The sequence below is a fragment of the Mus pahari genome, chromosome 1 (genome assembly GCF_900095145.1).
Source record: "Mus pahari chromosome 1, PAHARI_EIJ_v1.1, whole genome shotgun sequence".
NCBI lineage: Eukaryota > Metazoa > Chordata > Mammalia > Rodentia > Muridae > Mus > Mus pahari.
This window is the reverse complement of record NC_034590.1, coordinates 113,580,673-113,603,932: the sequence shown is the minus strand read 5'-3', so window position 1 is coordinate 113,603,932 and position 23,260 is coordinate 113,580,673. Positions and strand designations below refer to the sequence as shown.

The window sequence follows — 23,260 nt, the reverse complement described above, 5'->3', positions numbered from 1 at the left end:
TGCCTCACTGGCTTCCTTTCGTGTGTGTGTGTGTGTGTGTGTGTGTGTGTGTGTGTGTGTGTGTGTGTGTGTGTGTGATGACTTACTCAAGCCAGGATGAAGAAGAGTTAATGAAAGACGATTACCAGTCAGTGTGGAGGTGGAATTTAAAAAAATCTCTAATACTTTTGAGATCAGTACACACATCCTCTGAAAACTCCAAGATTGTAATTGATGTGGAGTAGAGAGGGCAGACAGGGCTGAACTGCTGTTTGTTGACCCGAGGTTCCTGGTACTCTCGGGGTGTATGAGTCTGAGAAGAAACACCTATTTCTTTGTCAGGAAAGGATCTAAAGTCTCCTGAGGTCCTGATCATGGCAGTCTGCTGTGTCACCTGTGTGACTGACATTCTGTGACTAAAGCCATCAGCTTCTGATGGGCTCAGGTTCTGATGAGAGATACTCACCATCAATTCTACATATGCCATGCAAAAGCAACACATGAAAAATGCAGAGTCGAGACATATCCGTAGCAGAGACAGGAGGCTGAGGGAGTTCATGCAATTTAGGTAAGGAGGCTAGGAGAAATTTAGAGGAACAATGGTAAGAAAAGAGGGGGAGTGTCCCATCGGAAGTGAAGGAACATGGGAAAAGCCAGAGGCAGAGTTGAATCATTGGACCAGCAAAAAGTCAAGTGATCAAGTCAAGGTAGGTGAAGGGTAGAGTGAGGAGCTAACCCCTTCTGAGGCTGAAACCTTGGGACCCTATAAGCTAAGGTAAGGGCTGGCTTCTAGGACAGGACATTTCTCCTTGGAGCTGTGGACAGAGCACAGATGGTAGGACCAGGTGAGAACCTGGCAACAACCCCCCTGCCCCCAAGAGACGGTACCCAGGGCTATCTCAGCTGCTAAACCACAAGGGCAGAGAGACTGGAGTGTACAGTGGTTAGAGCCTGATAAGGGGACCAGGTCAATTCAAATTCCAGCTCTGCTACGCTGAAGCTCTGTGACCTGAGGCTGCTATTTCCTATGCTAACTCTGCTACGCTCCAGCATCTTTGGGAATTGGCGATTGCATTCTGGTGAGGGTTAAAGAGTTAGCAATGGTGAGGGCCATATCAGAACTAGCCAGAATGGTGTTTGAGAGGGATGTATGTCTAGGAAAACCCAAAACCCATGTTACTATATTGGAAGCCAGGTATCCAGCAGGCACTGGTTTGCCTAGCACTGCCATGCCCAGGCCTAGTTAGTCCTGTTTAGTCAGGACTTAGTCCTAGTTAGTCAGCTTAGTTCTGGCTACCTGTAATTACCTTTCTCTTTGGTTTTGATCCCATTTCCAGTGCCTAGGACTTATCACAGGGCAGTCAGAACAAGTCAGCTTCTGCCCTTGTGATTCTCACAGTGTATGAGAGAGACCACACCCCATGGCAGGTCACACGGGGAAACTCTCCCTTGGGGGTTTCTGCCCTTTCCATGGCCAAACAACAACCACCATCCATAAAAGTAATAACTCTTTTTATAAAACACTAGCCCTGAGTGCCTTGATCATACTGATGGAGGTTCCTATGCCCCCACTCTCTCTCATCTTGCCCCACCCAGGGCAGTCTAGTTGGGAGAAAGTAGTGTATTTGCTAGTTCATGGTTGATCCTGTGGGACTACATTGCAAAGACCATTTTCTGACTCCCACAGCCTTACATGGTGGCTTCCACACCTCCATCTCCTCTTCCTCCTCATCTCAGCTCTGCAAGGGTTGATGTGCGCACATACTAACTTCCAGGCCTGACAAGCCCTATCAATTAAGAGTCCTACAGGGCATTTGGCCCACACCCTTCCTTCAGTTCATTTACCAACCTAACCACTTGGATCATAAAACTCCCAAGCACAAAAGGGCACCACAGACAGAAACAAATCAATGCTAACAAGATTCCTGCCAGGTACTCTAAGAGACAGGATGCTTGATAGGATGGGTGGAAGGCAAAAAGGTCCCTGTGTTCTCCTTCCAGGGTTAACCAATGGGTCCATCAGAGGACCCTATACCCCAAACTTCCAATCGGAAGATATTCATCTGCCTCCTTAGGACCTCATTTTTACAGTCTGTGCCGGGTAGAAATAAATTAGGTAAAGATGGATGGGCATAAGACACAACAACCACATGACTCAGGACTTAGCCAGGGCACTGACCAGACACACAAAAAGAGAGACATGCTTGGCAGGCTGCCAGACTCAAACCTCCCACGAGGTCCCAGGCAGGCAATTTTCTGAGGCTCAGTTTTATTATCTGAAAGATGGTAATGCAAGAGTCCCAGGGCTTGCCACCACCAGATTCACACTTTAAGACCTCTGCTATGTGACAGGTGCTGTGTTGACAGTGTGTATAACCCATAGGGAGAGACACTGTACAAGGGAAATGGATGTTAAGTCAATCACACGACACCAGAGATGATTCTGACAGTGACAGAATCATGCAGCATGAGCATGAGAGTCAGGGGCAGCCAGATGGCCCTGGAAAGGCCTGTTTGGGAGTTTGGCACGTGAGCTGAGACCTTAGCAACAAGGCGAAGGCGGGGACAAAGCACAGGATAGATACCACAGATGCTCTGCCACACCAGATCCTCTATACACCCTCGTGGAAGAGAATTCTCTGCCAAGCAGATGAGCCTTGTCTCAAAGTAATGAGCTTCCATGCCTGGACAGGCCAAGGACACAGGGAGGGGATATGATAGAAGATACAGGGAAGGAGAGTTGGGAATTTCTGAACTAGAGAGTGCCCATTTCAGCACCACGGACAGAGGAAATGCCACAGAGTGGTTTCTTGGGACCACAGTGCTTCAGCTTTGAAGGTTGGTTTGTGCATCTTCTTCTAGCTCTCTCGCACACTGACCAGCCACACACAGCTGCACCTGCTCAAAAAACCATCCAAAGCCTTAACGTAGCAGCCTCAGCCATTGTCAACAGCATTACATCTGTCTATTGCCCACATTCACCCTGAATGTTACTGACCCTCAAGCTCTCCTCTTCCACAACAACTGCGGAGACCTTTCCTACTCACTAAAGCCTGGTGGCAATACTGTCTTTTTCCTGCTACATATTTTCTTTTTGTTTCTCCTCTAGACTGTGAGCTCCCAAGAAGCTGTAGCTAATTCTTGTTTTCCCTCCAGCCAAGTGCCTCCTGGGTACCCATTTATCAGCTGCACAAATAAATCAATGAATTGGGTTTTCAGATGTCATTTTTTTCCCCCAACATTTGCTGATCATCCATGATGTCAGTATCTGTGCTTTAAGTTCCACATGTGTCTTTATTTACAGGTAAGAAACTGAAAGACTTGAAGTGAGTAATGTGCCCATGTTCACACAGCTAAGAGGAGGCAGAGCCCGGACTCAGACCTGGCTTGGCTGAACAACCTGTGCCCTTGACCATGGGTCCTCTCTCTCTCCAACCCACCGCACTGCCATCTGCCAATCCCACAGAGTCTGAGCACAGCAGCCATGGTCCCCTGAAGTGATTCGGGATCTTTTTTTAGCTTGAAATTGAAATCACTGATGCTTCAAATTAGAACCCCACAATGAAAGAGCCAAGCCTTCGGAGCTGCTATGATGAAGCAGCCTGCATCTACCTTTTCAGCAGAATCTCTTTGCTACTTTTGAGCCAAAAAACCACCTGTTCTTAGTCAGTATGGAAGGTGAGGCTATCAATTTCCCGGGTCCAGGGATGTTTGGAGAAAAAGAATCTGGCTTTCCAGATGACCAGGGGCTTTCCTAAGAGAAAAGCCACTTTAAACCCTTAAAAGTAAAGAACCCAACGTCAACAGCCTTGCGGATCTCACTTTCATGGCTGCGGTCCTAGAATGGCAAAGATTTCCAATGCTGTGATCCTCTGCAAGTAAACTGCAATGGCTTGGCCAGAAGTAACAGCTCTATGGGAACAGATACACTCCACACTTAAGAGGGGGACTAAGGCAGCCACTGCTCATCTTTGATGTGAACCAAAACTGACAACTCAAGAACAAACACAACACCAGGCTAGAAATTCAGTTCCAGCCCTGCTAATGTCCCCTGGTGCCTGGCTTGTCATACTGAATTGAATACCCATGGGCACTATTTGAATAAGATATAAAGATTTAGGAGGAAGCAGAGGCTAGAATTCCTACATTGGCCATTGGGGTCACCAGTGGGCATGTGATAGTCTCTGGTGATATTCCAGAAGATGAGAGGGAGCGAGCAAGCAAGCGAGAGAGAGAGAGAGAGAGAGAGAGAGAGAGAGAGAGAGAGAGGTGGGGTATGAACTAAGAGGTGCAGCTGCTGTCTAGACCAGAGGGAACCTGGTACTGAGGAAACCACAGAAAGGCCTTTCCTCAACCCTGGAATTTGTCCCTAGGGGTTAGCATATGCATAGCAAATGGAAACTCCACGATTATGTGAAAATCAGGTCCGTGCCAGGGCAGGACTGTGAGGGGTGGTGAGTGCTCAGAGAGTAGAGATATAAGCCAAGTTTGTCTGCCAGGGGCTCGGGGGAGGCTTTAACAGGGTCTTGTATTGAATGACACCTAGCCTGACTTGTGTTTGTCACTGTACAATGGTACATGTCTGGAGGGGGTCACTGCCACCGCAACATCACTCATCATCATTATAACTTATTATTATTTGTTTGACAAATGTTCTCTGTTCTGAGTCAAGCATGTTAATGAGGCAGAAAGACAAGACACCCATCAACAGATACTGAAAAATGCTAGCTTTGTGCCCAGAACTTCTGACCTCCAACCTTCCTTGGAGAGCCCGGGGTAACACGCAGTTTATCTCAGGTGACTTAATTCTCAGCACCACACCTTACCAATGAGGCAGCGAGCCCCCCCTCATATATTTGTGAATAATGCTCTCAATAGAATACTAGGACTGACCAGTTTTGGCTGCCTTTCCCACAAGCCTTGCTGAGGTCTGAGACTGGGGGATGCAGCCTTGGAGGGAGCAGTAGCTGCCATGCCGGCTCAGCTTGGTTGGAAGCAATGGTTTAGGCAGATGTGTGTGTGACAAGTCCCGTCTTTAAGAACCCACCTAAGAAAGCTTTTACAACACACTCAGTCTCTGAGGAGAACCCTGGGACATCCCTCTTAGCGTCCTCGTTTCAACATAAACCGAGATTATAAAAAACGGTTCCAGGCATCGCTGGTGCAAGTGTTTAATATGAGGAAAAGGTAATTAGCGATCTGCAGCGTGGCTGTTGGAGGATGAAGGATATTGCTGCCTGCTTTAATTGCAAAGAAAAACCTATTTAGGGAAATTAACACAAAAAACGAGATCGGCCACTTCAGGGCTAAGACAACAATCCCAGAAACCACAGGAATTTTTCACAGCCCAGCACGGACTGGCTGGTGAGGGAAGGCCCTGGACAATTACTAACACCAGAAAACCCTTTTCTGGATACATGCCACCTTGGCCCAGGAGGCCAGGATACCATTCCACAGCACACTGCTCCATAACCTTCGAAGGAATGTTCTATTTGTAAAATTAATGAACGAACACACACACACACACACACACACACACACACACACACACACACACACACACACACAAGCACTGCAGAAAAACTGAGAAACAGAAAGGTCTGAAACAAGTGGAAGGTGCTCTTTCATCCCCCAGGGATGGGGGTGGGGCAGGGATTTCCTCCCTGCCAGAAGATGGGCTTATGCAGATAATTTTGATTCTACCTTGCTCACTAAATAGAAGTGCATTATACCCCATGGGCATGGAGGACTCCTTGTAGGGCTTTGTGAAAGGCTTCTGTGTGGAGCCAGAGCAGATGTTGGCTGTCTCTCCTTCCCATTCTCTTATTATTTTATTTGCGTGCCATGAATGCGGCTTGCTTTCGACGCAGTTCCCTAAGGATGGAATCTTCGATGTGAAATTACCCGCTCGGCTCTCTGCTTCCCATAACATGCCGTCATGTTGACCTCCCCAGAATTCCTGGCACTCTGTGTTTTGCTCTAACAGCACAAATACGTCCGTCACCAGCAACAGGTACGATGGTTCTGGAAAAGGGTTGCTAATTTAAAAAGAAAAAAACAAAACAAAACAAAAACCTGGCACAGGCCCTTTGCCTTAATTCCTGCATTACCCACAGGTGGGGGAAGGGTGTGGATCTCAGCTCCAGGAAGTGGAGGGCATCCAGTTAGGCAGTCTGGGCAGAGCTGAGAGTCTAACACAATCAAGAATGTGACCTCGTGGGAAGTCACCGAAGGCCTCCATTCCTCAGTTTCCTATTCTACAGTAAAATAATGACATTAGAGGTCATTTTTTAAAGTTCTGTGCAAATCAGAGGAAGAAATGACTGTGACTGGTTTACCTTAATGACAATCAGGAAGGACACGGGCCTTCGGTGGCACTTGCACCAGATGCTGTTTGCTTACAGTGCATTTCCTGGTGAGTTGGCGTAAGGGCTACTCAAAACGTATGGGGTACTCCAGTTCTGGCCAGTGAGGCCTGGGATCCTCTTGTCTCAACTTCCCAGTGCTAGGATAGATGCATGCTTCTGCACCCCGCTTTTTACATAGGTGCTGGGATCTGAACTCAGGTCTACAAGTTTGTGCAACACTCTCCAGAGAGACCCACCTCCCTGGCCTCATACCTCAGTTTTGTGAAAGCACTGTGCCCAAACTCCTACTGTGTTTCTGGCCTAGCAGGCAGGGCCTGGGGACCAGGCCTTGCATCGTTAATAGGCATTTTTGGTGACGGCAACGCCAGCCAAGTCTCAGAGGATGAGCCTACGAGCTTACAGGACATCACAGTGACAGCCAGCTCTCCTCTCCTTTTCCTGTGCCAGTCATACACATCTTTCTATGGCTTTCTTGGCTGTTGGAATCCCCAGCCTCTCACCCAAGCTGCACAGAGAGCGCACTTTCCCAGCCACTCCATGTCCTCTGAAGATCTTCCTAGCTATTGTTACTGGGCCAGTTGTCAAGTCTCTTAATGAGGAAAACATAGAGACACAGTCACCAGTGTTCGAGCACAGGGCTCTGTTTCCGCAAACTCTAGCATCATGGACAGAAAATGCTTTAAAGCAGAAACAAAAACAACCCACTGCCTATACTAAGCACGCCCAGATGTTTCCCCTTGTCACGATTCCCTCAGCGATTTAGTCTAACAACCATGGACAAAGCCTTTACTATGTAGTGTAAGCATGGAGCGCTATTCTCAAGTCTCAAAGGAGCTGAATGGGTTCTCCATCAGCACTGGGCCACTTTCTACAAGGAGCAAGAATATCTTCCAACCTTGGTACGTCAGGGTCATGTAGTCACACTACTCTGATCAGTGATGGATGAGTATGTGGACATCAGAGTGACTGTAGTCAAATGCCCTCAAACATGGGTGCATACACACCCTCACTCAGAGCTGAGTTCTCATGCTGACCCCCCCGGGGGGGGGCTTTTTTCCCATCCCTGACTTCAAGATAGCTTATCAAAGGGGCTGGCAAGAAGGCTCGATCAATAAGAACTATTGTCACCAAACCTCAGAACCTGAGTTTGATTACTGGACCCTACTTGGTGAGCACTGTGGTGTGAATGTTCACATGCCCACTCACATGCACACATGTATGCACACATACATGTACACGTGCGCACTTGCTCATACAAAGACGAAGTAAGCAGTAAAAGATTTAAAAGGTTGACAGCACTTTACTCAAATCTTAAGAGTGTTTTGGGAGTGACGTGTAGTCACCAAGGAAGGAAAAAAAACAACAGAAACACTTTAACACTTTATCAGGAGAGAAAGAAGCTCTAGACGGTAGACTACAGAAAATCCCTTACAACAGGAAGCTCTTCATTACGGGCTCCAGCGCCAGGCTTGATGACAATGTCAGGGCAATCTGACCGAGTTAAAGAAAGAGGGATGGAGCTTTGTGGACACTTGAGATGTTAAAAGTCAACCCCCACTTCTAAAGTGGCCCCTTGGTCCCCAGGTTCAAACCACAGCATGCAATTTTAGAGAGCAAATACAAAGTCTGATATACTTTGTAGGCTTTTTTTTTTTTTCCTCAGGAAGCAGAGAAAAGGGTTGCCGAGGGGTACGGGGATGAGGACCACACGCTGGCACTTGAGGTAGCTTTGCCCACGGGTACCCATGCTTCGTGGAGTGCTGTAGGGGACAGCTTCATCCCACACATATTCATAAGGGAACACATAAAGCTTTTCAAAAACAATCCCTTCAAGGTGGAAAGCCGTTCACTGAAAATACAGAGCAGTTGTCCCCTGGGAAGAACACGCCGATGTAAGGGCTTATAAATGATTTTAATATCCTGATGGCAAAAGCCAAGCAGCCAAGGAAACAACTCATGGGAGGTATAGACTTAAATCCAAGCACCTAACATAGAGACATTCTGAGTTCCACCTCAGGCATCCTGGGAAGCAGAAGACAGGAGCCTGTTTGCCACCTCCAGGGGTCTGCACCCCACAGTCCCATCATCAGTGTATAAATGTGACAATCAGCTTTGTGAGACAATGGCTCTGATGTGCTAAGTTCTTCCATAGCCCATGCACAAAATTACAGAACAACATACAGTCCTAACAGACCTTGGGACCAAGTCAGGCAAGCCTAGAATCCTGGAACTCAGAGACCACTGGAACAAAATGCCTGTTCCCCAAAGGCAGCTTAGCATATCAGAGGGTTTAAAAAAAAAGTCAAAGGAAGTGCTACAAGGACAGAAAATTGTGGGGTGATATGCAGGACATCCCCAGGAAAAGTGCCACCCCAAGGCACTTCCACTTTAGAGGCCTAGGCTTCTTTAATTGACTGGTTTATCATGGAAACAGTCAAATGAGCTGAACATCAGGGGGTGTGTATCCATCTGCAGCCCTCATTTATTATTGAAGCCCATCTCACGCTCCTGGAGCCTCCTTCTCTGCCATCACAGGGCCACCCACACACCACTCATAGCCCCAGTCCCAGGCCACGCCCCTCTGTCTCTAGTGTCTCTCATACACAGGAAGAGGGTTTGCGTCACAACCGCATCCTACAGAAGATGATTCAACCCAGTCTGCAGTTCCAGGAGGTTACAAACCCCATGAACTCAAGGAGTTGCAGCCGGCTCCAGCTTCTCCATTCTGGAAGAGAGTCCAACTGCTCTGATCCATAGAAACCTGAACTAGCTCATGTCTCACTCAGACCAGGCTCTGGGCCTCAAGAGTAGTTGAAAGCGTCTTTCAGCACTGGCAAAAGAGCCACACGTGACTCCTTTTTACCTGCCCCTTTCCCTAACAGATGTGATCTCTTCTCCCTCTACTCCTGTCACCCTTACTAACTAGTGTGAATGAACTCCAGAGAGATACAAAACCATGATGGGCAGACAGAAACTATCATGGGCAGGTGACGTATAACACGGAGCAAAGGCTTCATGTGCCATCTTACTGGGACAGGCTCTTTTATTGAATGGATGTGCATTGAGGTCACCCAATTGGCTGGTGATTCACACCTGTTTACCATCTCCACCTGTGTGTGATTTCTGACAAACTTGAGGCAAAACTCTGAGTGAACACTGGGAGACAGAAACCTTCTGACCAGATCATTAAAAAGGCCATCTTTCCAACCTCGTGCATGTTGTTCATTCACACTGCTTCCAAAGAGTAACAAGCTGTCTCGTATAGTGAGATACAAAGTTACACCTAAACTGGCAGAGAGGCAGGATGCCCTGAAGCACCAGGATGCAGCGACCTCACTGGCACCAACCTACAACCCGCAGGTGACGTTTGCAGACACCAACACTTGCACACAAGAATACTCCTCAAATGACCACACATTATCCTGCTTTGGGGTTTGAATGAAAATTAGCTTTTGAAGCTTCTGGACACTGCGGTCTCCTCTCTGGGCCTACTCCAGCCCCTTCCTAGCCCCACCTCCCACCCCATGCTCTGTGGTCCTTAAAGACCAACAACCATGCAATGAACACAGGCCAAACAACTGGTAGCCACCCACAACACACGTCATGCTAGCCAACACCGCACAAAGGCTTGGTGACTTGCCCTTAGGACACAGGAGTAGCCTAGGACTCCCCTCCTGTTATTAGAGTCAGAGCTAAGCCACCCACAGATCTGCATGTGGCTCCAGCATCATGACAATGTCTCCATCTTCCTCTTGAAGACCAGTGGCCAAGTTCCATGTGTGCTTTCTCCTCCCAAAGAACTACGAAAACACTCGAACATCAGGGACAGAGGAAATGCATCCTCGGTGGGTAGGGTACACTCAAGAGAATACAAGCCATGTGGCCTAAGTCATCCACCATCCAGATGGCTGTGCTCAAAACCACAATCCTCTCTCACGTGAGAGTCGGCGCTCTCCCCAAGCAGTGTGATACAAACACCTGTGCCCTACCTCAATCAAGAAGTCCCCGGTCCTTAGTCCGGCTTGCCATGCCACCCCACCTTCATCCACGGACTCCAGGTACTGCAGGGCTGGAAATGCTGGCGTGGGTGTGAATTCCTCAATGGGGGTATCAGCTGGGAAGACAAAGAAATACTGTGTTTGAGTCTGGGGGATGTTTTCCAAGTTGGTCATCCCACCTGCCCACGGGACTCTGGGAGGAAGAGGGTCACAGCACTTCCCATTGGGAGGCAGTGGTCCTGGCTGGCTTGTCCCAGAGAGGGGCTCCTTACTCACATGCACATCAGTACTAATGCAAGCTACGGAGCCAGGTGCATGCTGGTGTCCCCTCACGCCCCCTGGCCCCTCTGTCGAAACCATGGAATAAAGTGGTCTGCGGATCATGTCTACATGTCTGTCATTTTCTTTAAAAGTATCAATGACTAAACATTTTCAGTTCTAAAAATGGAAAAGTTCCTTCCCCAACCACACAGAGCTAGGGAAAGACCGTACTGAAGTCGCCTGCCAGTTTCACAGCTATACAGACTTGCAACCCAGGGGATTCAACTTGGAACAGGGACAGAGAACAGTGTTGACCCAGTGGGTGGCTGCTGATTTGGAATCTGCTCTGAACTCTCTCCAGGGGGGGACCTGGCTTTCTGTGACCATCACATGACCAACACGCCTCTCGGCGGAGCAAGGGGCCCATGGGGCTGCTGAAGGACTCTCTTGGTCCTCCTGAGAGGCCGGGGGTGGGTGGGTGGGAAGGTGTGAGGCCCAGGTTGGGGGAGGGGAAGGCGAATCACACAGGCATGGACCTGTACTCTGGGGGTGGAGGAGACTCTGCTCTTCTCTTTTTGGATGGATTGCCGTGGGCGGTCAGAGCCCGTGGCAGGTGGGCAAGCTAGCCAGGGAAGGATGCCTCCTGCACAGGTAACTGCCACATGGCTGACCTCCACCTGCCTCAGGCAGACACCTCTTCTAGAGCAAGCTGATGCCGTTTTTTTGCTGTAGTTTGGAAGGGAAGCCCCACACTAGGGGCTGTTGTGGGGCACTGCTTTGAGATGTGTCCCAGAGCCTCCCACTCCAGGCCACGGGGTGTGGGGTGCTGCCAGCTTAGTTGACAATGGTAGAGGGGACCTTCTTTTCTCCTTGCCGTTGCAAAGTCACCTTAGAGGTGAGGTGGCAGACACTTGCCACCCTTGGAGCTGAAACCCATCCCCAGCACAGGCCAGCTTCCGGGTGCCTCAAACTTGGGCTGGGCCATTCTGGGTATCAGACACCAGGAGCCCTGAGAGTCAGCAGCACTCTGTGACTAAACTGAAACCCAAGCTGCAGGGTCTCCCCAGGATTGGGAGAAAGAGGTGGGGGGAGGGAGGGAGAGATAGCAGCTCATTTGGAGCAGTACTGTAGATGGAAAATTAAAAACATGCCTGCAGGAAGCCTAGATGTTTTCTGAGGAAGGCAGAATGTTAAAGAGCATCGTTGTCTAGCAACCAAGTGCCCCCAGGAAAATGCTTGTTTCATGCTTATTTCCAAGCTGGGGAAGGTTCTTCATACAAGCCTGTGTACACCACACACACACACACACACACACACACACCGTGGAAAGGGATCCCAGAACACACTCACCTTTTGCCCCTCGGAGCACAAATCCAAAGCCCTCGTTGTCTTTTTTCTGCAGGACCACCGTCTTGTCCTCAATAATGCAGTCACTGTAGAGAGAATTCCGGGCATAGCGACCATTATTGTAACCGGTCATCATCACGGTGGCTGCTCCACCGCCGGGGACGCTCATCATCACAGCCAATTAATCACCCAGCTCAGATCCAGGCAGCATGGAGGAGCCTGGGCAGCAGCTCGGTGCAGGAGGAGCTGGGGGTGGGGGGGTAGCAGGATGGGCGAGCGGGGCACAGTGGGATGTGGAGGGGGGCGGCGGGCGCGGGAGCCAGCCAGGGGAAGGAGTCATGGATGCTGGAGGGGCTGCCCAGGCCGCTGGGGGAGCAGGGGGCCCGGCTCAAGGGACCCGGGGGCTGGCCAGGACGCCGCCGCCCAGAGCAAAGAAAGTAAGTGGCCCGGGTGGTGGTGGCGGCGGCAGAGGCAGCAGCGTGGTGAAGGAGGTCCCCAGGCCTGTCTCGGCCAGACGCATCTTCCAGGGAAGCAGAAGAAATCAGCCGGAGGAATAACCAAGACAGCTGCTTTGCTATTTCTTGAAGGGGCTTAAAGAGATCAGGTTCTCTCCGTTTGTTCTGTGCACGAGCCAGCAGCAGGCACTGGGGATGCAGAGACCTGTGCTTCGCAGCCAGCGCCCCCTCCCTCCCTCTCCCCCGTCCTAGGGAATGTAGTGTGCAGCAGGAGCCCCCACAGTCATCTGATGAGCCCACAGTGCGACCGGCGCGGCTGCCTGGGCGTCATCCCGCGCAGAGCAGAGGAGCCGCAGGCTGGGCTGGTGGCCGGCGGGAGGGGGAGCCGCCAGCTCTGTGTCTCTCCCCGCCATGGAGGCTAACGCTGAGGGGTGAGGGAGTGAGGGGCTCAGGCCACTTCAGTCCTACCAGAGCCAAGGAGGGCAGCGGCTCCCTCCTGAGGAAGATGCCTTGCTGAGGACAGCGAGGGCAGCAGCATCCCCACTGCAAGGAAGACCAAGAACCACAGGGCTCACCTCTTTGTATAGCATTTTCATTTTTAAAGGAAACAGACTAAAAAGCCCCAACTTTGCTGTTCCGGCCAAAGCTGCCTGTCACCAACATTTACAGAACTCTGACCGTCCACCTAGAGGTGCGCACAGGGGACACAGGACGAGAAGATGCTGCCTAATGACTTGAGAGCTACCAACTCTGGCCCTTGCCAGCTTGTTTTGGTGGGTGCTCTGGGGCAGGAGACGGTGCTGTCTGTATCCTAGAATCAGCCATTGCCCCCCCCCCCCCGGAAGTAAGTCAGAAGGCAGGAAGTCGGGGTTGAGGGCTGGAGAAGGAGGGAGAGGGCTTTCTTCTGTAGAGTCCCAGTAGGAGGACATAGGACATGGTGGGCAGAAATCACAACAGGAGTAGCTGAGCCCCAGACACAGAAGAGGGCTGTGAATAGAACACAGGTTGGGAGTGAAGAGCAGTGACAGCTCTGAGTCCCAGAGTGGTGTCAGTCAGTTCCCTAGGGCTTGGGGTCTGCAGGAGGCACAGGACCTAGTTAGGGTCTGACCTCCAGATAGCAGTCAACTAGGACAGGGCACCCTGGAGCTGGAGGAGCAGGACAGCCCCTTCTAACCAGTCTAGCAGGCCTGGCCAACCTTTTGTCACTGTGACATTATGTTGACATTCTCAATTACAAAGTTCACACAGTGAAGTTACAAGAAAAAAAAAACATGGCAAAACAATCTTACAATGTTTGAGTAAGTATAAAATTTTGGGTTGGCCCTATTCAAAGCTGCCTTGGGGTGCATGTGGTCAGTGGTCTGCTGGTTAGACACGCCTGGTAGCAGGTGAGGGCAGAGTGGTGGCTTTTCAAGGTTCCCAATGGGCAAGCGAGACTGGTGGTGTTGAGGTTACAGAAGTCACTCAACAGTTACCCATCACCGGGTCATACTAATAATGCCCCAGTGAGAATCTGTGCCCTGGGAATTGGCTATGTGGGGAGGTAACATAGGCTGGGCAGTGACGTAATCTGCAAGCACGGTGATCTAGGTAGGATGACTAGTCACAGAAGTCTGAGAAGGTAGCTGAGAAGCCCGTCCTTGCTCTGTCTGCTGACATATCCTGCCAGCCTTCTGGATCCTGCTGTGTGAGACCCTTTTAACTCAGTTCTCAAAGCCCCCTGCGTCAGCAGGTCCCACAGGGGTGATGAGAGCCTATGGGTGGGTCATTGGGCTGGCCTGTAGGAAGTGACAGACCCTTTGGCCCGCTATGCCCCCATATCGACAGGCTGTGAGGACGGCCCACAGACACTTGGGGCTGCTGTGGTTGGATGTCATTATACCCATGATAGTGTGGTTTAGTGACAAGGCCCCAGGGAACCCCTTTCAAGTGTGGTCAGTAACTGGAGAGGCTCTGGCTAGCAGCCAGGACCTGCCATCACAGTAATGGTTGGAAGGAAAGCTGGGGTAGGGCGGGACTTGTTGCTATGGATTCGGGCACTTTACAAGACACTGGGTGAAGCAAGTTTATGCCAGACCCTTTGATCTTTGAACTTTCGTGCCCACCCTCAGTATCTGGAATATAGACTCAGGTCCCTTATTGGATACCTTTTCCTTTCTCCTCCAACTTTCACATAGGAAGCTACCTGTCTCAGCCCCAGTGTTCCCTCAGTGGTTAAACAGTAGAAATCCTGTGGCTTCTTTATGCCCCTTCTTAGTCACAGGGGTTTCTCTGAGACCTTGGTGCTCAGCCCAGCCCCCCCCCAGTCTCTCTGTGTGCTTTAGTGGCTGAGGGATGGTGCCCCAACATGAGAGTCTTAGGCATAATGTCTGCATGATCCCCTGGACACAGGTGAGCAACAGCACCTACTTTGGCCTCAGCTCAGGGAAGAAGCCACAGAGGCCTTCTAGAATGTATTCCAGAACCTGACTGATGAACCAGACACTTCCTCATACAAGTCACAGGAACCTCCTTGGGCCAGCTATGCTGACTGGACACTGGCTGTCTACTTCTGACTGCTTGTAGGGGTCAGGGGTGTCACTGAGCAGGGGTTCAAAGTGAAGTGTGATGCTGAGCCCAAGGTCACCCTGACCTCTTAAGCCTTAGGTCTTGCTCTATAGACTGAGAATCACAACCGCAGAGATGCTCGTGGGTGAGGCATGGAAGCTGGGAACAGAAGGACCCTGTACTCTCAGGACAGCTCCTAGTGGGCAGTCAGCTCTAACACACAGGGATTATTTTCTGTTAAAGAGCTCCTATTAGAGGCAGTAACTGTATTACTCACCTCTTCTACAGCCCTGCGCCCGAGCCTTCTCCCAAATCCTGATCTTCCAAGACCTTCCCAACAGCTTTCTGCTGTGACAGCCCTGTGTGTGCAGACAGACCTCCTCTTCCCGAACACCTCCCATCCCTAGAAAATGGCTTCCAGTTCCTCTTCTCCATGATGTTTTTCAGGGGTTAAGCCCTACCATGTGCCCACTACCCTTAACCACCAACAGGCCTTGGACCTAAACCCCAAATTCAGACATTCACCAGCCTGAAATGAGTGGGTAAAGACATAGGCATGGAAAGTGAGTTTCCACTGACAAGACTTATCACTGTGGGCAGACCCAGTGCCGGGAACATGGCCCTCAAGCTTCCGTGCACCCTCTTGTCCTTTACCCAGAAGCAAATGTCCCCTTCTCCACAAGGGGCTTGATCTCCTGAGAGACAATGAGTTGTTGTTACAGATCACCCTGAATGTCCAGGGGCTGGCAGAACCTGAGGCAGGGGTGTAATACATGGCAGAGGGGAGGTGGGTGGGAGACGGCTGAGGACGACTGCAGAGGGGAGGTCTCTCCTGGACTCTCTCTCAGCAGCCTCTTCCTCCTGTTGACCAGTAACCTGACCCCGGGTGAGGATAGTTCAGCCTCACTGGCTGCCCTGGCACTTCACCATTAAGTAGACCTAACTCTGCCTTGCTCCCCAGCAGATCTACCCTGATTCCACCCAAAGGCCATTGTCTACATTCCACTGAGACACATCTGAAGTTCCCATACCCCGCACACTGCTGCTGGGCGATCCCATTCAGGCTTCTTCTGGAGACTTGCTCCCTCTCCCATAACTGACCGTGCACATAAAGCATTCAGTGTGGGTATCCTGGAAGCAAAGCCCCTAAAGTTCCCTGTTCTAAAAACAAACCTCCCAGTGTTCACTGACTGCACACAAACACAAGCCACCACATGCTCCTCAGACGTGTTCCTGTACAGGGAAGGAGAGTTCCCAGCATACCTCAAATGGACCCTCCTATGACAATATCTACCTGCAGTAGTTGTGTGTGTGTGGGGGGGGGGCAGACTCAGGTATGCTAAGTATAGCTGTGTAGGTCATGCACAGGACAAGTCACAGAACACTGCCCATAGTTCTTATCTGTGATCATGTATTTATTATGGCCATGTGGAAAGATGGCAGAGCCTTGAGGAGGGGCCAGGTCCCTTTTGTAGTTCATAGGAAGGTAGGGCCTGGGCCATTGGTTACCATGGAGAATGAAAGAGCTGTTTCTACAGGAAGCATATTGACTTCTGGGAACCACATGGAGAAGGCAGCCATGCTTGCTCCCATCCCCCGATCTATCTTGTGTTAACTGACCAAGTACATGTGGAGTATTGTGGGGACTTGAAGTCTGCCACAAAGTGGGCCCTAAGACCTTACCCCTATGACTTGCCTTCTGGTGCCTACCTTGTAGGATTCTGAGTGGCCAAGCCACAGTGGCATTTGTTTATGTTTTGCTTTTTGAAGATTAGGTTTCATTGTGTCGCCTAGGCTGGCCTTGAACTCTTGGTGATCCCCCCTCCCAGCTTCTGCTTTCAGGCTCCTAAGTTGCTGGGATTACATATGTGAGCCATTACACCTGGTGTAGCACTTTTCCTGTTGCTGTGACAAAAACACCTGACAGAAAGCAACTTAAGGGAGGAAGGGTTCCCTTGGCTCACCGTTTAAGGGCACAGTCCATCATGTTGGGGAAAGCATGGTGGCAGGAACACGCGGCCGCTCACATCGCACTCACAGCCAGAAGGCAGAGAGAGGTGAACGCTGGTGCTCAGCTTGCTTTCTCTTTATTCAGTCTGGGACCCAGCGGGGTTGACACACAAGTGGCTGGAGTTCCTACACAGTCCTCCCATGAAAGTCCGTTCCTCTTCCTTGCACAACTCTCCCTGGTGTCAGCACAAGTAGCTCAGTCTTGCTCCCTGGAGGCTATGACTGTTGTCTTGGGTGGTGGGAGTGGCCCGTGGATGTGATTGAGGACACATAATCCATGGCTCTACAGAATGGGGCTCATTCTACAAGGAGTCACTACATTCTACAAGGTAGACACTGAAGCCAGGCTGGTCCCATACAATAGCTGACTGTTGCACAGACCCAGACCACAGGGAACCCCTATATAGCTAGGCCTACAGAAAGGGATGTCATAGACCCTACTGAGGATGGACTTTGACCAGCTGAGACCATGCAGGTGTGTTGGCCACCATCAAGAGGTGACAGGGTGTTATCCACAGTCTTGAAGGCAAGGGGGGACTCCTCCAGGTTTTGGCTTTAACTCTCAAGCCTATTTGCAAGCTTGAAATAATAAATTCAGCGCCTCTCAAGTCCTCAGGGCTTAAGCAGCAACACGGAAGCCAGCCTGCCATTTGATTAAGTGTCTCTGGAATCTCACCTGGGGTCAACTCCATTTCTTGTTAAATCCGGTATCTGTAAACATCATTCCTTCAGGTGTGAAAATCACTTGTAAGTTGGATTTTTCTCACCTCAGGAGAATCCTCCAGTGCTATTCATTGCTAAGTGTGTGAGGGCGCAGCCGGGCAGTGGCCACAGTGACTCAGCTGAATGGCTTCAAGGGAAAACTTATTTTTTAGACAACGCCAATGGGCCAAAAGGTATGCTGAGTAAGGGCCATGGGCACACTGGGAAAATCCACTGGTGATGGGGAGGTGGTACCTGCCCCCTGTCCAGAGGTGGCAGAAACCCAAGATTATCTCTGCAAAGCATTTCCAGTGCCAGGAGCGGAAGGCTGAGAACGGCAACCTCACTGCTCCTGTGACTGTATCTTGGTGGCCTGTCCACACGGGAACTGGAGCACTATTAGAAAGATGCGTCTCCAGGGAACAGCAGCGACAGTGGATGCCCTAGCCCTAGACATTTCTGGACTCTGCCAATCAGGAAGGATGGAGCTGTGCAGGATGTTGTCAGCTCCTCCATGGAGGGGGTGGGTAGGGAGGTGCTGGGGCACAGGCCAAGTCTTAACAGGTGTCCCAGCACAGCCGGCAGAGATGCCAGCCAGGCCCTCTTGCTGCTGGTGTGGGCAGTCGGCCCAGCTCATGGAGGTAGAGCTGGCTGTAGATTGGCAGAGAGGACCTATCTATGGGTGGGCAGAGGCAGAATAGCCTGGTTCACTGGAAGGCTTGGAAGTCTGCTGGTAGACAGGAGGGGTTCCTTATTATTTGCCACTTGCCACCAAAGTGGGGGTCCTCTTGGCTTTAACCACACAGGATAACATCCTCTAACATCCTGCTTCATGACTGGAGCATTCATAAAGCTCTCTTGCTTCTGGGCTAATAAGTCTCCCGCTGGGTGCCACCTTGAGCTTTCAGCGATAGTCAAGCGAAGATGTTACTGGGAGACAGAGTTGTGTCACCTGCGGGAAGGGATGGGCACAGTCACGGACTGCACTCCTCCTGGCTTCTGGGAGCCACTCTTTCTCGGGATGAGTGGAGGTGTCACTGTGTCACCCTTACCTGTGGAAACTGCGCACCCCCTCCTTAGATACAGAAGCTATTTCTCAGGTGGGCAATTATGCAAAAGCCTTGCTGGTGTTTATTACGGCCATTTCCCCTCCTCGTTGCTAACGTGATAAGCAATACAACTTCTTCCCGATGGAAACAATCGTGAGCAGAGAGCTTGATTCGAATTAAATCACCTCATTACCTTGCAATAAGTCACCCACGAGTATTGCCTGAGCACCATCCGATGTGCTACCTGCCAAAGCATACTCAAGACAATGGTCCCAGAAGTACCTTGCCTAGGTGACAAGCTGTGATCACTGTTCCCAGCTAAAATGAGGAGAACCATGCACAGAGTAGGGTCTGGGTCCCTGTATCCTGAACTCACCCAGGGTCCTTAGGAGAGTTCATCTCGCTTGTTTGCCATGTTGGTGTTGGCCAAAGCCTTGACACACCCAGGCTGGTGAGGAAAGGATCATTTGATGGGGACCAGGTACATAGCAGGGCTGGACACCTATGAGCTTGGGAGAAAGCCCTATGTTTCAGAGCCTGTTGCATTCTGGAAATGCAATGCACAAATGCAGATACTGCCATGTGTACCCCACCCCCGAGTGGGCATTAATAGGACAGGCTTGGGTGGTCTGCCTGCAGCAAGCAGCAGGACAAAGCTCTCTGTTAGACACAAGATGTTCCCACCTAGCAGGCAGATGAAGGTCAGGGGCCCTTGAGGGAGGGGCAGCAGCCTCTCTTCTGGAACTTTCAGAAGCCTAAGGATCCTGCCCGAGGCCTCCCTCCATGGCTAGAAAGGGAAATGCCTAGCCTAGCATGGTGCCTCACAGCACTCTGGGAGAAGCTGATTCAAGAAAACAACAGAAGAAAAGGGCCTAAGTACCAAAGAAAACAGAAAACATTTGGGCGCCATTCTCTAGGACCTGCCCTGCAGGCCTTCCACCCTGACTCTGGAACTAACATGGTTCTGGAGGCCAAGACAGAGAAAAAAACTGACATATTCTCAGGACTCAGAATCACTCCTCCAAGACCTGATGCTGGGACTCCCCTGAATTTTCTCTTCATTGTACATACATACTGTATAGGTATACATCTATATACACCTAAACATATATTTAAAAAACCCTTAAGTCAGACTGTCTCTCCCATTTAAAATACTCCTTCTGCAGAGTCTCATCATTTGGGGAATAAAATCTATAATCCTCACTATAGCTAAGACCCTTTGTAATGCCTGTCCCAACTCCCCGTGCTCCGGCCTGACTGCTGTCCCCTCTTCTGGGCACAGATACCCTCCATGAACTACAGTGTCTGCATAGCTCATGCTCTCTGCACAAACTGCCATGGTCTTCAGGAGCCATGTTGCTGTCACTGTGCAGGTCCCTCAGTGACTTGTGTGTTTGGTGGGTACCAGTTCTGGCAGGGCTGGGTAGCTAGTTATGGGGAGAATAACCCACATACACATGTGCGCGTGTGCGCGCGCGGACACACACACACACACACACACACACACACGGCCATCCACTGGCCTCCGGGGTCTCAGCAGTTACTGGTTGCCAAGTGACATCCTTGTGTAGCCCATGAGGCATGGGTAACCCTCTGGCTATGTTCTGCTAGGACATGGGACTTACTTTTAGAATCAGGATTATCTCCTTCCTAGGCCACTCCTACAGGAGTTCAACCAGGGTTTCACTGAAAATCTTCTTCCCCTTGGCTCCTGATTCTGTGGCCTGGTGACTTGTGTGCTTGGGCTTCTCTGGAATCCCAGCCTCCATTCTGTGCAGAACATTCTCTAGAATACCACAGGGCAATCCAGCTGCCTGGCATTTTGCTACAGGCACAGGCAGGGGCTGTTTGTGCCTTTCCTTCTAACTGCTAATTAGAATGGCAGGCTAGGCCTGGCCCATCTGTGTGTCTCAAAGCTAGCCCAACAGGCTGAGAAACAGGCACTGGCTCTTTTCATGTGGCTAGCCCACTCTGGTCATGTGGCTAGCCCACTCTGGTCTGTGGGATGGAGTAGGGGGACATCCTAGCTTTAAACTATTAAACTTAGTGAGATGGTTCAACAGGTAAAGGCAATTGCCACTGAGCCTGACAACTTGAGTATGATCCCTAAAACACACATGTTAAAGGAGAAAACGGACTCCTGCAAGCTGTGCTCTGACCTCCATAAGAATGTCACAGAGCAGGGACTCCTATTCACAAATAAATAAAACAAGTGCCAATTTAAAAAAAAAAATGTGTGAATGTCTGTTGGGACCCCAGATCCTGGTGAGGAGGCTTCACTGGGCTTGTCTACCCTGGAAACTATCAGAAGCCCAGGCTGAGGCCCAAACTACGAGACCAGGTCACAGCTGACCCCATACCTGCTTGCTGCTGCTTGGGAGCACCACATTCTACCTGCTTGGGAGCATCACAGGATGAGGTCACCAGGTGCTCCTCCATGAGGGTGCTCTGAAGTGTGAACATGGTAGTGTGTGGGGATAGGGATGCCTCTGGCACACACAGGCTGCCTGGCATAGATCACAGGCCTGCACAGCTACACTATACTGAGCTCCATGGGTATATCTCAACACTGAACTTGGAAAAGAGTTCCACAGTCACAGTGCCATCTGATGGGGCAATAGGAAGCATTTGTGGCACGCTGTGGATGGAATCCCTGTAGTATGCAACTATTTTGCCTCTCCACCAGGTGCTGATGCTCAGAGAGAGGAGACTGTCACCACCGTGCTGCTTATGGAAGAAGTTACAAGTCCTAGAGGCATTTTAAGATGGGGCCTGGCCTTTCTGCTGCCCTCCCTCTTTCTCTCTGTTTTACAAACAGGGTCCCATTCAACTGTCATTGGCTTTAAACTCACTATGTAGCCAAGGCAAGCCTTGAACTCCTGACTCTCCTACCTTCACTTCCCTAGTGATAAGATCATAGACATGCACCTTCACACCTGTATTTTGAGGCGCTGGGGATTGGATTGAGAGCTTCTTGCATGTCAGGCAAGCATTTACCCACTGAGACACACTCCTGAGTCTATTTATTTAGGATTTTTTTTTTTTTTAAACGCAGGGCCTAATATAGCCAGGGGTGGCCTCAAACTTACTGTATGGGGAGGCTGGCCTTGGATCCTCAATGAAGGAGCTAGAGAAAGGACCTAAGGAACTGAAGGAGTTTGCAGCCCCAAAGGAATAACAAAAATATGAACCAACCAGTAATTGAACTCCTCACCTCCACACCCAGGTAGAGGGAGCGCTTTAAAATTTCCATATTCCAGGCCAGCAGCTGACAAGGTTTCCTATAAAGACCCAGAGTCAACAGTCCAGGCTCCGAGGGAAGCCTTGCCTGTTGGGTGTGACACTAGGAGCCCTGCCAACCTGAGAAAGCTTGGGCTCTGCTCTGCTCCAATAAAGCTTTATTGACAGATATGCAGTGGGCCTCAGGCTGGGTTCTCTCAGGACATGTCTTCAGTAACCTTACAGGACTTAGAACGGACACAAATAACACGCCTGTGTGGTCCATCACTGCCTATAGCAGAAGCTAAGAAAAGAATTAATTTTCCTCAGTAGCTGTGACACTGCCCGGTACAGGTATGTCTGGCTTAATATACCACAGAGCACTGTGGAAAAACCAGGTCACCCGTGTCTTGCCCTAGAAAGGTTTGGAGGCCGAGACGGAGAACCCTTTGCTCAAAGCGAAGCGCCCTCTCGCCCCCTAGCTTGGCTCACAGTAGAGGTCTGCCTGGACTCGGCCTCCCTGAGCAATAATTATCAAGTGGTAATTAATATGCCAATTATCATAATGACTGTGTACACGGGCTCTGAGTGCTCTCAGCGTAACTGACTGAACCTTCTGTTTCCCTGAGACAAACTGACTCCTTCCTTTTTTGGTTTTATTTGAGACAGGATCTTACCATGTGGCCCAATCTGGCCTGGAACTCACTAGATAGTTCAGGCTGGCCATGCACTTACTACAATCCTCCTGCCTCAGCTTTCTAAGTACAGCTGTGAACCACCATGGTAGGTACTGACTCATGTATAGATGAGGGAAACAAAGGCATGCATGGAGAGGTGGAAAACTTCGCCCAAGAGAACAAATCCAGAGAAGGAGACCAGCTGCCCAGAGGCAGAGGGCGGGAGACACGGTTCTGTGACCTATGATGCTGCCCAGTTCAGGGGCCCTGAATGCTCACAGCTCCTACCCCAGGATGACAGGGATGGGAGTCTCCATGGAGACAGAGGAGGCTCCAGCAGCTCTGGGAAGTGGCCGAGCTGCCAGATAGCACCTATAATACTCTGACATTCTGCCAGTAGATTAGACCCCAAGCCAAACAGAAAATCGCCAAAGCAGGCAGCAGTTCCACTTCATGGGGTGCTCAATGAAAAGAAAGATGGGGTTTCCACATAGAGACAAGTACACAGCAGACATCAAGCATGAGAGATGCACCCGTGGGTGCAAAGCCAGTCCTCTACCATCAAGCTATATTCCCAGTCCTGAGCACTTTCCCTGATGGCTAACTCTAGCTGCTCAACTCCTATTCATCCCTCAAAGCCCATTGAAA

The 23,260-nt window shown here is 50.4% G+C and overlaps 1 protein-coding gene across 2 annotated transcripts in view; it reads right to left on the bottom strand.

Moving 5' to 3' along the window:
- Positions 1-23,260, bottom strand: part of Shank2 (SH3 and multiple ankyrin repeat domains 2) — a 444,659-nt gene that overhangs the window by 123,290 nt on the left and 298,109 nt on the right. For both annotated transcript variants that reach the window (XM_021202679.2, XM_021202690.2), the window contains 2 exons: positions 11,957-12,039; positions 10,337-10,461 (listed from right to left, as the gene is read on the bottom strand). In XM_021202679.2, coding sequence (XP_021058338.1) covers positions 10,337-10,461; positions 11,957-12,039 — 208 coding nt within the window. The remainder of the gene's footprint in view (positions 1-10,336; positions 10,462-11,956; positions 12,040-23,260) is intronic.